Source organism: Amblyraja radiata, chromosome 1 (genome assembly GCF_010909765.2).
Source record: "Amblyraja radiata isolate CabotCenter1 chromosome 1, sAmbRad1.1.pri, whole genome shotgun sequence".
Classification (NCBI taxonomy): Eukaryota; Metazoa; Chordata; class Chondrichthyes; order Rajiformes; family Rajidae; genus Amblyraja; species Amblyraja radiata.
Window position 1 is genome coordinate 99,971,942 of NC_045956.1, and position 15,877 is coordinate 99,987,818.

General features: G+C 40.5%; 1 protein-coding gene across 1 annotated transcript; it reads right to left on the reverse strand.

Moving 5' to 3' along the window:
* Nucleotides 1-283: 283 nt before the first annotated feature.
* LOC116976921 (toll-like receptor 6) lies at nucleotides 284-15,333 on the reverse strand. The gene is made up of 2 exons (XM_033026986.1): nucleotides 15,276-15,333; nucleotides 284-3,423 (listed from the first exon to the last, which is right to left on the reverse strand). The coding sequence occupies exon 2, from the start codon at nucleotides 3,340-3,342 to the stop codon at nucleotides 964-966; it is 2,379 nt and encodes a 792-aa protein (XP_032882877.1). The 5' UTR covers nucleotides 3,343-3,423; nucleotides 15,276-15,333; the 3' UTR covers nucleotides 284-963.
* Between the last annotated feature and the right edge of the window lie 544 nt (nucleotides 15,334-15,877).

Here is a 15,877-nt window from a genome sequence, read left to right on the forward strand (position 1 = left end):
ATGCTACCTAACACAACTAAAGAATTTGGTTCAGAAAACAAAATAATAATCCAGTTGTGATTCCTAATGAACTCGCGCTACCATATTGTAAATGATCATGAGCCAAGAAATATGATTCTAAGTATCTCAAAAATATTACTTGTGTGGGTTTATATCAGGGAAGCAACTAGCAAATGTAAAATGTGAATGCTTATAAATGGACTACAATAGTTTAAAAACTAAAAATATAGGATAACTAAAGCTGTAGTCCGGAAGAATTTATCGGTTATTAAACTAGTCATACCTGCGTGCGTAGACGATGTTCTAGCAATGATGCAGAACGACAGATGTTTATCTATCATTTCCCAGTAATTACCGTTCCATGTCTTGCCACAGCCTGATTGTTGATATATGCTAAGACATCCTTGGTCTGGACACTGGTCCTCCCACTCTAAGTCTCGGACATGCCAATACTGGCAAATAGCCGCCACAAGTTTTCTGGAGTTTATCTCCTGCCCTGAATGATAACGACTTATGTTATCTCAGGGGTAAATGAATGTTGCTTAACCAGTATGCTTCATGTCTTTCCTTTCCTTAAAACGGTTTTTCAATTCCTTTGCTTTGCTGATGGTGAATGGAATCTTTGTTGCCTAATTTACCTACTAGGTAACTCTACCTTCACGACCCACACCCTGCCCTCCCCTTCGCACATCTCTTCCATGCACTTTATCCTACATTCTTGCATTGCTCACTTGATTTGCATCTTACTATTTTATTTTTATTTGCTCTCAGTCTGAAGTCCATTCATGGATGCAGTCAAAGCAATGCAGAAAGTGTTTTTCTGCAGTACTTATATCAGTAATCTCTGGATTATCTCCAACAATATAATTCTACAACATAATATATTATTTCATGAAGTTAACTAATAATAGAGGACAATGAAAATTCTTAAGATGTTGCTTGGAATATAATTGCTCAATATATTCACAGTAACGTTTCCTCAGTTTCAGCTGTTATTTTTATTCCTATTGCTGCCTGTAAATTGGCCCAGAATAGTCTCTGTTTGCTTTTGTCCACAGGCCATTCTAAGTATGTCTTCTTTGCCATAAGTGATTTTAGTTTATAATATTTGGATGGGATCATGTATTGAGGGATTGGTTCTAAAACAATCAATATCAAGTTGTTAGACTGTTCACTTAGTACCCGGTGCTGGGCAAAATAAAGTTCATAATGACACCATTCGCTCTGAACAAAGTTGGGTGATAAAATAAATATTGACTTGTAACTCTTCTCTATACAACTGATTATATTTTGAATAATGCCTTTGCCGGGAATAAAATGTCTTTCATGGAGACAGATCCGAAATGGGTTTTCTCTCTCTTCCAGGTTTGGCAATAGTTGTTCTTTAACCCACCCAGAATCCTGCTCACTATAGGACACAAAAGCATGATAGACACAATTTTCATGTAATTGCTGGAGGTCAGTCTTCATCACCCTTCGTTTCACTTGCGTCCATTGATAAATCATCCTCAAATACCAAGGCAAATCCAAAAAATGACATGTCAATCCCATTACAACTGCTAATACAGTAATGCTACTCAGTATAATCAGCAATAAGAGAACTGGGTTGCACATCACTTCTGATAAATAAAAATCTTTCAACAGAGTTCCTCTGAGATTCACTGGGTAGATGCACTGATATGACTCCGGCCAACCCACCAACTCTACTTGGGTATTTTCCTTAATCCGGCTGAAATCTCTTAGATGACAGGTGCATGCAAATGGGTTTGAGGCAGCATTTAGTTTTGTCAGCCTTGAACAATTTTGAAGGAAATGACTGGAAGGTTCTTGATATGAATTTCCTTCGACGTACAAAATCTCAAGATTTCTAAAGTTGCTGCATTCAGGAAGTCTAACCAGTTTATTAGAGCCAAGGTATAATTCCCTCAGCATTTCCAGGTTGTTTACCCCTTGGGGCACAATATAAATATTATTTTTCTCCACATCAAGGACTTCAAGGTTACTGGGTAAACATGTAAAAATCAAATCTGTCAGTCTGTTTGAAGACAGGTTCAGTTTTTTCAAGCTGTTAGTCCAAAGACAATTTGTCTTCTCATCAAGAGTAAGTTTGTTTTGACTCGCATCCAAATGTTTAAGCGATTTCATATATCGCGTCATGGTACTCAATTTGTAAAATTGATGCAACTCGTTCTGCTGCAAAATAAGAGTCTCCAACAAATTCAGGGTTTTGCAATCTTGAAAAAAAAAATCACTGGTAATTGAATTATCTGTAAGGTCTATGAACTTAAAATAATTTCCTTGCTCTGGACAAGCAATGATGTTCATGCCTGAATTAGAAATGGTAAGATTTACTACCTTTAATTTGAAAAAGAAGTCATAATAAAGTGATAATTTGGAGTAGAATACAGAGCTTCCAATTCTTCTGAAAATCAGTGTTTCCAGTACTCTGTCTGAGTGCTGAAATGCAGATCTTATACAATTCAATGTTAAATTCATAATGCTTAGATTTTTAATCCTTGTATCCCAAATAGGCACAAGTATGCTGGTGAATTGTAGCCATGACAGTGTTAGATCTTCCAACAACAACGTGCTAATCCTTACATTCCCTAGTGCTTTAAAGCCATTTATATAATTGTCGCATGTTTGGGAGCAATCAATGTTTGATAATTTCAAAGTATCAGAAGATGTGAAGGCATCATGCAACACTTTGTTAAGTAAAGCCGATGTGCCAGCAGATGGCAAAACTATGTGGAGTTTTGTTGTTCTCAAAACCAGTAAAGTACCCAACTCATATTCTGATAAATATTTTAATCCAATTGAAACTTCTTGCAACTGGTTCCTTGATATTTCTTTCAGATCATTTTTTTGTAACTTTATTGCTTCCCTACTGCCTAGCCCTAAATATTCCAGATTTTTCAAGAACCCAAATGCTTTCCCAAGTGTTAGGCTCAGAAAACGATTAGAAGAAATATCGAAATATTTGAGAGATGTAATATTATTCAAAAAATGGCATTCAATGTTTGAAAGTTCATTCCTGGAAAGGTCTAAACACTCTAGCTTTCGATTAAACCTGAAGGATGCATTCGCTACATTGCTGATCCTATTGATGGACAGGTTTAAACTTCTCAACCATTCAAGAGAAGCAAAGTCCTGGATATGGATCTTCCTGATGTTGTTTTGTGATAAATCCAGTATTTTAGTCTGTTTTCGTAAGTTGCTTGGAACAACTATCAGTGACGAAGATGAATTGTTTATCACAATGTTGTTTTCTGCAGGAAAACACAAACTACAACCTACTTTAAAAATAGAAATCCAAGCGATGAAGGACGTGGTGTTCGACATAATGAGTTACTTTCTTAGGTTTTCTTTTTCTCCCACATTGGAACACATACGTATTTCTTAGGTGAAATCCATTTAGAACAGCTGAAAGAAAAACACAATATAATCAAATCAAGGCTTGAGTAAAGCTGAGCTGCAAACAGTAGATGCCATCAAGTGATACAATCCAGGTGCCGTATTCAAGAATATACAGTGGAAAGGTTACACAGAAGCCAAACAAAACACATCTAGAACAATAAGGACTTTACATTTTGAATTACCATTGAATGCTTAGACTAAGGAAGTTTGGCATGTCCCCAGCAAACCTCATCAACTTCTACAGATGCGCCGTCAAGGACCAGTCTCACCTCGATTACTCCCTCTTCTCCCCACTACCAAGAGGCAAGAGATACAGAAGATTGAAAACCCATAATTCCAGATTCAGGGACAGTTTCTTTCCAGCTGTTATCATGTAACTGAATGGTCCTCTCGTTAGCTGGAGTATGATCCTGACCTCCCATCTATGTCATTGGAGATTTTGAACTATCTTTAATTGGACTGTCTCTTGCACTAAATGTTGTACCATATATTATTTATTTATGCTCTGTGGGCGGTTTGATTGTAATCATGTATAGTCTTTTTTTCTGACCTGATAGCAGGCAAAAAAAAGCTGTTCACTGTACCTCAGTACTCGTGACAAAAATAAACAAAACTAAACAAACCACCTGCACATTTCAAAAAGATGAGATATGTGTTATATATTGTGAAAAATTCTGGATGCAATAATAATAATAATAATAATAATAAATGCAAATTTTGGTCTCAGTCAGAACACACTGAAAGCTCTGATGAAAAAAATTACAATTGAATTTTTTTTTAAAACATTGAATCCTTTTTTTTCTTGAGTGGTGACAAATATGCTGTGCCATGACCACTTATTTAAAATAACATTTTGTTCATCTGGTATGCTCTAAACATTGGTGGTGCACATTTTCCAGATTATTGAATATTATTCCTTTTAATACTCTGAAGCACTTTTAATTCACTTTTTCATAGCTTTGACATCTGGATGGCAGGAGGGCGTGGACATCATCATCGAACAGAAACTCAACTGGACTAACAATGGCTACAAGAGCAGGTAGGGCAGCGTCATCTATGGAAAGTAATCTATCTTCAAACACACCAAATTCTTCCCATCATCGACAAGGCACACATAAGAAATGTGATGGAATCCACAGCTGCCTGAATGAGTCCAGCTTGAATAACATTCAGAATGCTAGAAACTGTGCAGGAAAAAGTAAATTACTTGGCATCTTGGAAGCCCAAATGGATACTTCAAGAGGGAGGAATTATTCTGTGCAACTAATTTCGTGCTCATTACCATATAACCATATAACAATTACAGCACGGAAACAGGCCATCTCGACCCTTCTAGTCCGTGCCGAACACATAATCTCCCCTAGTCCCATATACCTGCGCTCAGACCATAACCCTCCATTCCTTTCCCATCCATATAACTATCCAATTTATTTTTAAATGATAAAAACGAACCTGCCTCCACCACCTTCACTGGAAGCTCATTCCACACAGCTACCACTCTCTGAGTAAAGAAGTTCCCCCTCATGTTACCCCTAAACTTCAGTCCCTTAATTCTCAAGTCATGTCCCCTTGTTTGAATCTTCCCTACTCTGTGGGAAAAGCTTTTCCACGTCAACTCTGTCTATCCCTCTCATCATTTTAAAAACCTCTATCAAGTCCCCCCTTAACCTTCTGCGCTCCAAAGAATAAAGCCCTAACTTGTTCAACCTTTCTCTGTAACTTAGTTGCTGAAACCCAGGCAACATTCTAGTAAATCTCCTCTGTACTCTCTCTATTTTGTTGACATCCTTCCTATAATTAGGCGACCAAAATTGTACACCATACTCCAGAATTGGCCTCACCAATGCCTTGTACAATTTTAACATTACATCCCAACTTCTATACTCAATGCTCTGATTTATAAAGGCCAGCACACCAAAAGCTTTCTTTACCACCCTATCTACATGAGATTCCACTTTCAGGGAACTGTGCACAGTTATTCCCAGATCCCTCTGTTCACCTACATTCTTCAATTCCCTACCATTTACCATGTACGTCCTATTTTGATTTGTCCTGCCAAGATGTAGCACCTCACACTTATCAGCATTAAACTCCATCTGCCATCTTTCAGCCCACTCTTCCAACTGGCATAAATCTCTCTGTAGACTTTGAAACTCTACTTCATTACCCGCAACCCCACCTATCTTAGTATCATCTGCATACTTACTAATCCAATTTACCACACCATCGTCCAGATCATTGATGTACATGACAAACAACAGTGGACCCAACACAGATCCCTGTGGCACCCCACTCGTCACTGGCCTCCAACCTGACAAACAACCATCCACCATTACTCTCTGGCATCTCCCATTCAGCCACTGTTGAATCCATCTTGCTACTCCACCATTAATACCCAACCATTGAACCTTCTTAACCAACCTTCCATGAGGAACCTTGTCAAAGGCATTACTGAAGTCCATATACACAACATCCACTGCTTTACCCTCATCAATTTCCCGAGTAACATCTTCAAAAAATTCAAGAAGATTAGTTAAACATGACCTTCCAGGCACAAATCCATGTTGACTGTTACTAATCAGACCCTGTTTATCCAGATGCTTATATATATTATCTCTAAGTATTCTTTCCATTAATTTGCCCACCACTGACATCAAACTAACAGGTCTATAATTGCTAGGTTTACTCTTAGACCCCTTTTTAAACAATGGAACAACATGCGCAGTACGCCAATCCTCCGGCACTATTCCCGTTTCTAATGACATTTGAAATATTTCTGCCATAGCCCCTGCTATTTCTACACTAACTTCCCTCAATGTCCTAGGGAATATCCTGTCCGGACCTGGAGACTTATCCACTTTTATATTTCTCAAAGGTGTCAGTACTTCCTCTTCTTTGATCCTCATAGTTTCCATAGCTACTCTACTTGTTTCCCTTACCTCACATAATTCAATATCCTTCTCCTTGGTGAATACCGAAGAAAAGAAACTGTTCAATATCTCCCCCATCTCTTTTGGCTCTGCAGATAGTTGGCCACTCTGACTCTCTAATGGACCAATTTTATCCCTCGTTATCCTTTTGCTATTAATATAGCGGTAGAAACCCTTCGGATTTACTTTTACCTTACTTGCCAAAGCAACCTCATATCTTCTTTTAGCTTTTCTAATTTCTTTCTTAAGATTCTTTTTACATTCTTTATACTCCTCAAGCACCTCATTTACTCCATTCTGCCTATAACTATTGTAGATCTCCCTCTTTTTCCGAACCAAGTGTCCAATTTCCCTTGAAAACCATGGCTCTTTACAATTTTTACGATTTCCTTTCAACCGAACAGGGACCTAAAGATTCTGTACTCTTAAAATTTCACCTTTAAATGTACTCCATTTCTCTTCCACATCTTTCCCATAAAACAAACTGTCCCAATTTACTCCTTTTAAATCCTTTCGCATCTCCTCAAAGTTAGCCTTTCTCCAATCAAAAATCTCAACCCTAGGTCCAGTTTTGTGCTTGATTTCAATCTAGGCAGCAAACCAACTCAATGTGTTATGCTCATTTGACCAATTTGCATCCAGCCAACATTACGTACTGTTCTTTGGTTAGATACGTTATAGGGTTCTCACTTAACTTTTTTTTTGTTTCCAGCCGGGCAACCTAGGCAGCTTTTTAGGTTGTCAAATGACAGTTTAGGTTTACCACGTCATTTAAGACGGCTTGCATGACGCGTGTGATAATGTGCTTGGACGAAGTGCGTAGTTACCAGTGAGAATTATGCTCAATGAAGCATTCACATATTATTTCTGCTTCAAAGTCACAAACTAAACATATTCACCAATCAAGACATGATATATACCACAATGATATGCAGCAAAATTATAATACAGTATAGACAGTATCTCAACTCTTTTTACACGTTGCAATGAATGCAATTTCTATTATTTCCTTCCACTTCCAAACAAAAATATGGTTGGATTATTCAGCGTATGATCAACCTCGGTGAGACCAAGCGTGGGCTTGGCGATCGCTTCGCACAACACCTCCACTCAGTTCGCAATAACCAACCTGATCTCCCGGTGGCTCAGCACTTCAACTCCCCCTCCCATTCCAAATCCGACCTTTCTGTCTTGGGCCTCCTCCAGGGCCAGAGTGAGGCCCACCGCAAATTGGAGGAACAGCATCTCGTATTTCGCTTGGGTAGTTTACGCCCCATTGGTATGAACATTGGCTTCTCCAATTTCAGGTAATCCTTGCTTTCTCCCTCCTTCCCCTCCCATTCCCAGCGCTCCCACTGCCTACTGTCTCCGCCTCTTCCTTTCTTTTTCTTGCCCCCCACCAGTCTGAAGAAGGGTCTCGACCTGAAACGTCGCCTATTCCATCTTCCTCACCCGCTGATTTTCTCCAGCTTTTTTGTCTACCGACGGGATCCCACCACTGGCCATATCTTCCCATCTCCTCTCCTGTCGGCTTTCCGCAGAGACCGCTCCCTCTGTAACTCCCTGGTCAATTTGTCCCTTCCCACCCAAACCACCTCCTCTCCTGGCACTTTCCCTTGCAACCGCAGGAAATGTTACACGTCGCTTTACCTCCCCTCGTCCCAGCTCTCCCTCAGCCCACTGTCTCTGCCACTTCCTTTCTTTTTCCCGCCCCCCCCCCCCCCCACCCTCACATCAGTCTGAAGAAGGGTCTCTACCCGAAACGTCGCCTATTTCCTTCGCTCCAAGTCAAGTCAAGTTTATTCGTCACATACACATAAGAGATGTGCAATGAAATGAAAAGTGGCAATGCTCGCGGACTTTGTGCAAAAAGACAAACAAAGAAACAACCAAACAAACTACAAACAGAATCACATATTCTTTTACATATTAAATATTGTGGGCGGAAGGAAAAAGGTTGAGTAAAGTTAGTCCCTGGTGAGATAGGAGTTTACAGTCCGAATGGCCTCTGGGAAGAAACTCAATCTCAACCTCTCCGTTCTCACAGCATGGCAACAGAGGCGTTTGCCTGACCGTAGCAGCTGGAACAGTCCGTTGCAGGGGTGGAAGGGGTCTCCCATGATTTTATTGGCTCTGGAGTTGCACCTCCTGATGTATAGTTCCTGCAGGGGGGCGAGTGAAGTTCCCATAGTGCGTTCGGCCGAATGCACTACTCTCTGCAGAGCCTTCTTGTCCTGGGCAGAGCAATTCCCAAACCAGATGGTAATATTTCCGGACAAGATGCTTTCCACAGCCGCTGAGTAGAAGCACTGGCAGATCCTCGGAGACACTCTGAATTTCCTCAATTGCCTGAGGTGGTAAAGGCGCTGCCTTGCCTTACTCACGGGTGCTGTGGCGTGTGATGTCTATGTCATATCCTCAGAGATGTGGACTCCCAGATATTTAAAACAGCTCACCCTATCCACAGTATACCCATTTATCCTCAATGGTGTGTACGTCCTCAGATGATGTGCCCTCCTAAAGTCCACGATCAGCTCCTTAGTTTTTTTGATGTTCAAGAGGAGGCTGTTGTCCTGACACCAGAGTGCTAGATCAGCCACCTCCTCCCGGTAGGCCTTCTCATCGTTGTCTGAGAGCAGGCCCACCACCACAGTGTCATCAGGAAACTTGATTATTGAGTTGTAGCTGAACCCAGCCACACATAGATGCTGCCTCACCCGCTGAGTTTCTCCAGCATTTTTGTCTACCCATTCACACAAGTTCTGTTATCCCACTTTCCTCACCCACTCCCTACACATTAGGGACAATTTTACAGAGACAAGTTAACCTACAAAGCCAATGCATCTTTGGGATGTGGGAGGAAACCCACACGCTTGCAGGGAGAATGTGCAAATTCAACACAGACAGAGCCCGAGGACAGGATCGAACACGGATCTCTGGCGTGTGAGGCAGCAAGTCCACCAGCTCTGCCACTATAGTTTGTTTCCCAACACACAAAAAATTATACGGTGATAACTTTGGTTACTAAAAAAATGAAAAAATCAATTTTCAGTCTTAAATCTCTAAGTGACGCTATGTCCCCCATTACAGCTACTGTATGTTTTAATTCAGTTCAAGATTATGGGGCAGTACATTGGCCATAAAGTTGCTGCCTATGTGCCAAAAACCCGGAATTGATCCTGAATATGGGTGCTGTCTGTATGGAGTTTGCTCCTTTTCCCTTTGATCGCATGGGTTTTCCCCGGGTGCTCTTGTTTCCGTCCACATTCCAAAGGTGTGCAGGAACCTTTTTCAGACCCAACCCAAAACGTAATATTTTCCTTTTGTCCAGAGATAGTTTCTACCCTGTTGAGTTACTCCAGCTTTTTGTGTCTATCTTCAGTTTAAACTAGCATCTGCAGTTCCTTCTTACACACACGATACTATACGATAGAACTTTATTAATCCCAGGAGGGAAATTGTGTGTGTGTGTGTGTGGGTATATATATTATACACATACACACACACACATATATATATTTATATAGTTATATATTTATATATAAATATACACTGTTTTCTCATTTAAAACATTGTTTGCAGAGTACTATGTTTACATATTCTGTTGTGCTGCTGCAAGTAGGGATTTCATTGTTCTAACTGGGACGTGAGAGAATAAAACACTCTTGACTCTTGACTTGCGTCACTAATGTGTGGGATAGAACTAGTGTACGGGTGATCGGTGGTCGGCGTAGAGTCCGTGGGCCGAAGGGCCTGTTTCCACGCTGTATCTACACTAAAACCAAAGGAAATCTAAAGAAGGGTCTCTACCCGAAACGTCACCCAATTTCTTCTATCCAGAGATGCTGGCTACTCCATGGAGTTCCACCGCACAATTAAAGCATGGAATAGTCTTCACCCTACCATAGTTACCCAACCAGACGCAACTAAATTTAAGGTAGCTCTTTTTTCCCCATGAACCCTTTTTTGCTTAAGTCCAAGTCAAGAGTCAAGAGAGTTTTATTGTCATGTGTCCCAGATAGGACAATGAAATTCTTGCTTGCTGCAGCACAACAGAATATGTAAACATAATACCGAACAAGAGATAAAAGTTCAGTGTGTCTATATACCATAGACCATATATATATACACAATAAATAAACAGATAAAGTGCAATAGGCTGTTATTTTTCAGAGTTTGGAGTTTGGTGGTGGAGGGTACACTCCAGTTTAAATGAAGCGGCCTTTTCACGGGGCGACTTGACGCAAGAGTTAACCGGAGTTTAACATCGTGGGAACCTCGTGCGATAACAGTGCGGCATTCGTGGACCACCGTGGACCACCGTAGCGCTAACGGCAGGTCATCGTGTAACTTGGTCACTCGGGAGAAAATTCAAGAAAGTTTGAATTTCTCCAAGATTGACTTGTACACTTGTGGTTGAGTATTGCAACATTATATGAACATAGTGGTCAGTGCGATATCCGTAATAACTCTTGCGGGTACCGTGGGAACTCCTGCGAACGGTGAACCCGGAAGCTGGACAGAGGGAACAGAAGGTGAGTAAAAATTATCTTATGTGGGATTGAATTTAAAAAATAAATAAAAATAAAGATTTGCATCCGCATATGGACATCAACTTATTCATGAGTTATGTTAATGAGATTCAAGAAAATAACTATAATCTTTAAAAGGGACTTTAAAAGGGACTTTACTGAAAGGTTACGCATTTTTATGGTCCGTGAGAAATTTTTCACATGTACTTCTTTGAGAGATACAGGTCGGAGTCCTCGGGTCCAGGGGTCCGGAACGCTACCAATCAATGTTGTACAGAGACCCGTGTAAGGAGTGAACTGCACATGCTGGTTTAAACCGAAGACAGACACAAAAAGCTGGAGTAACTCAGCGAGTCAAGCAGCATCTCTGGAGAAAAAAAGCTGATGTTTCGGGACGAGACACATCTTCAGACTCAATTCCGATTAGGCTGTCTGAAGAAGTATTGGGGGAGTCCAGAACCAGGGTCCCAGTTTTACAGTCTACCGTGGGAACTCTTTAACTCAGTAAAGTAAAGTAGCCTTTATTGTCATATCAGCGCACAGGCAGCAGTTGACTGTTGCTCTATTCAGTTTCCCAGGGGTCGGGACGGGACTGGAGTTGGGAGAGAAAGGTGGGGGAGTCGAGGGAGAGGAGGGGGAGACAGATGGGGGTGTCTTCATTTACTGACGGCGGGTGTCTGTCACTGAAACAGGCAGGTGAGATTTCACATCCACCTTGTGTGTGCCTCTCTCTCTCTCCCTCCCTCTTACACAGGCTGAGAGACTCTGCCTCTGTGAGTGTACGTCTCTTTCTCCCCCTCTCCCACACACAGTAAGACCGAGGTACTGTGCTCAGTCCATCTGTGTCTCCCACATACACAGTAAAATATGTCTCCAAATGAGCCAATTCAACCAAGGGAGGATATATATAGTGTGTGAAAAAAAAAGTTACATCATTTGTGTCACGTGTAGTTCACGATGTTCATTCAAAATTTAACGGGAAAGCTCGGGAAACGGACAAGTCACTCGCACAAATAACAGAAATGCCGAGTACCGTGGGAACTCTTTATCTACTGCCGTTATATCGTGCGAGATTCGTGCTGGACCACGACCTCTTCACTCTGGTGACATCTTGCGTCAACTCGCCCCGTGAAAAGGCCGCTTTACACTTGGAATATTTTTGGAGGACCAGGAAACCAAGAAGCAAAAGTTACTCCAGCTCCAGGGAGTGATTCTGCGTTGGTTTTCAGCGGTCGTGGCGAGGCGGAGACGGGACAGCAATGGCGGCCAGATCTCCCACAATGCAAACGGAGGGAGAAAGTGCCCGGCGCCGACCAGTTGCCGAGGCAGTGTGCATGTGCAGGGCGTGGCAGTGCGCATGTGCAAGGCGCCGGCCATGCCGGCAGATGAGGAGCAGGCGGGGAGCGGAGAACCGGCGGCCCGGACACGGATACGGATGGTGGGCGGAGGCGGAGAGTGACAGAGAAAGAGATAGAGAGGAGGGCCCTCTCGGAGTTGAACGATAGGTGTCCCGGGTGCTTGCCAAGCCGGGCAAAAGGGCACAGCTTTTAGGTTGCCCAGCGGGACTTTTGGTCACCATTTGCACCCGGGATCTTACTGGTATAAACCACATGATTACAAAAGACTCTAAATGCAAATAAGTCTTATTGTAAGGAATCTTTCTTTGATCTAAAATATCTTTGATATCTAAAATAATCAAATACATTTAGCAAAAAGGGTAAACCTACTTTCCAAAAGGATTAATTTATTTGAAAGTTAGCCGTCAATATTAACAGAATGTAGTAATATATTGAATATTCCAATAAAAATGACAGATAAAACATTTAACTTTTGCTCAGACATTTCATGAAGAGTCCAGAAAAGCATTTTTTTTTTTTACCTTACCACAGATGTTCAAAAAGGGAAGAATTCAAAATAGATGGCAATGTCAGTAAAAAATGAAAAAAATACTTCCTCTTTCTCAAGAAACTCATTTCACATAGGAATTGTATTTACATGCTCAAATGCTAGATATCTGACCCAAGGATAAGAAATAAAGAAAGACTGACCTACATTCATGACTTAAACAAAAGTTATTTAATCATAGATAAATTTATCATACATATTATTTTAAAGCCATTTTGAAATTAGAGGGAAATGGTAAAGGAGTTACATCTTAACCGTCACTAAACCCTACATCCATGTCCCACAGAGATGCTGCCTGACCCAATGAGTTACTCCAGCACTTTGTTCCAGAAGATTCCAGAATTCCTGCAAGATTCCAGAATCTGCAGTTCCTTGTGCCTGCTTCTTAATAAACCCTTAGTATGAAAAATTAACAAATGGTTATACTTTAGTGCCTGTGGAGTATTTCTTCTTTGGATATAGCAGTGAATATATGAGGAGAATGTGGCCATTACATTATTTCTACCATATTTTTGCCTCCATTTTGAGGCCACTTAGTGTTCAGTTACACAATGTGAAGCACGAGACATATCACTCTAATTTAATAGTGGCTCTTCAATGAAACAATCAAAGAGAAGTTAGTATTTTAATGTTAGCATCCTTCATTGAATTTTCAAAGGTGAAGAGAATAGCATATAAAACCATACAGAAGTTATTTAACCTCTTAAAGACATTTTGAAGTCAGAGAAATATTTCACAGCAATAAATTTACATAGGCTTAGATACCATTTAAAGCGCTAGAATTAATGATTATAACTTGATTTTAAAATTATTTTTCATTAATCTTCCCTCTGTCATAGGTCAGGTGGGAGCACAATGTTCAGTTTGAATTGCACACCTCAGATATTGAAGGAGCTTCTGCCTGCACAGATAAAAAATTGTGCAATTTGTGCCACACAAATGCCAGGCGATTATCATCTCCAATTAGAACAACTATCTCTCTTTGACATTTAACAGGATTACCAGTATTAAAGTTAACACCACCAAGAGCAGGCTAGAGCCAGTTATTGTTGCTGTGTGACTCGTATTTATGCCTTACCAAAGTCTTCCAACTTTCTGTAGGAAGTAATGTGCTGGAATATTTTCCATTTGTTTCAATGAAGGCAAAAAACATTCAAGAAGCTTGGTGGCATTTAGGAACAATTAATCCACTTGAATGTTGTTCAGTCTTCTGCCTAGGAGACATAAAGCCCTGTCCCACGGTACGAGTTCATTCTAAGAGTTCTCCCGAGTTTGCCCTGAATCGAACTCGGAGATTTACGGTAATGGCCACGCGTCAGTACTAGGGGCTCTCGTGGACATTTTTCATCATGTTGAAAAATCTTCACGAGTCTTCCCGTGCTTACCTGCCGTTAGCGAGTCTTCCCGAGTACCTGCCGTTAGCGCTAAGAGACGTCCCCGAGCTCCGACATACCGTCTACGTTCATTCTCCGTGCTTACCACGAGTTTGATTTTTTTAAACTCGGGAGAGCTCTTGGAATGAACTCGTACCGTGGGACAGGGCTTATAGGAGACAAAGAACCAAGGAATGGAGCATGATAGAGCAGCACTGATTATAACCTAAATGCTTATAAGCAGAATAGTTTTTTTTAAGCACATGTTTCTAGAAGCCAAGTGATGAAATTTGATGCAATGATTTACAGTTTGAACATCACATTTTTCTTGCTTTCATAGAATAAGGAGGACTTCCTGGTAACATTTTGCTGCTCCTGAGTTTAGATTAACACCCATACTGATAAACATATCAAAAGTCTTTCATGCTAGAATTAGAGGTGACCAAAAAGTTAATATGGGGGTTGCACGTAAGGTCATCGGGTCAAAGGGTCACGGAGCAGACTAGAAAAAGAACCAAACTCTAAATAATGTTTTCACTCCGACTTCCTGGGTCACTTACTTTGTGCAGTCAGGAATTTGCTAATTCTATTCCAACGTTTCCTTCCAGTTCATGTGGAAGAGAGGGAAATGATTTCCTCCTCTTTCCTTTGCCCCTGTGGAAAAGTCTGAAATTTCTCACTTATCCTCTAACATTTAAAGATTTATTCACTAGGTGTGGGGTATTTTCTCGTCATCTGTATTGTCTTTGTTTTTCACTTTGAAGGTCTGGGCTTCACTCACAAGGCTAACTTTGACTGACACCCGTTTGCTCCCGATAATGCCTTAAGTTGACGCGCATCACAGCACTTCTACAGATAAATAGGCGATTTGCAAAATTGTTAATGAAAATAAATTAGGAACCTCCAGCATGTATATAACATAAAAACTACAGTGGATAAATCCCCAGCTTTCAGCTCAGATTGTGATTTTTCATTCTTTATCGGACACAGAAATATGCATTTCTGTTCCATAATTCTTACTTTCCTCTGCAACTAATTGAAGATTACTTTTGATCCATGCCTTTAAGAAGAACCAACCCGAACAAATTGCAAACTATTACAAAGATTTGGATTCTTACCCCAGTTACCGACTTTGAACTAATTCTCCATAACAGCAGCTACAAACTGCTGCAAAACAGTCCGTCTGTGGCTTCATATTTCAGACAGGAAATGACAACGTTTCCAACACACTGTTGCAACATAAAAAAATCTGTAAAAACCACTGGGCTGAAACTATTGCTAATGTAATGTGAATTAGTTTCTGCAATATTTTTGTATTTAATTTTTTGTGGCTTGTACAGAACCGAGAGCCAAATAAATTGAACACATTGTCAAAAATATGAACACCTGCTTTCGTAATTTCTACTTTCTGAAATCATTTGCAGAATAAAGTCTCTAAACTAAACTAAACTAAAATGTGTCACAGAGGCAAAACTGGAAGAAAAACAGAACTGGAAGTAAAAGTGACAGAGGAAATACAGTTCAATTTAGTATTGCAAAATCCTTGAATTTTTGTATGATTAGAATAACATGTGTTAATGTAAAACTGGAGGTGTCTCGAGTTTCCAGGCTTAATGATTAAAACTGCATTAAATAGAACATTTTTCGATTAAAGTTTATGCAAGTAATACAGAAGCCAGCTCTCTCATTGACTAGCTTCTCCTTCAACTCTATTTACTTT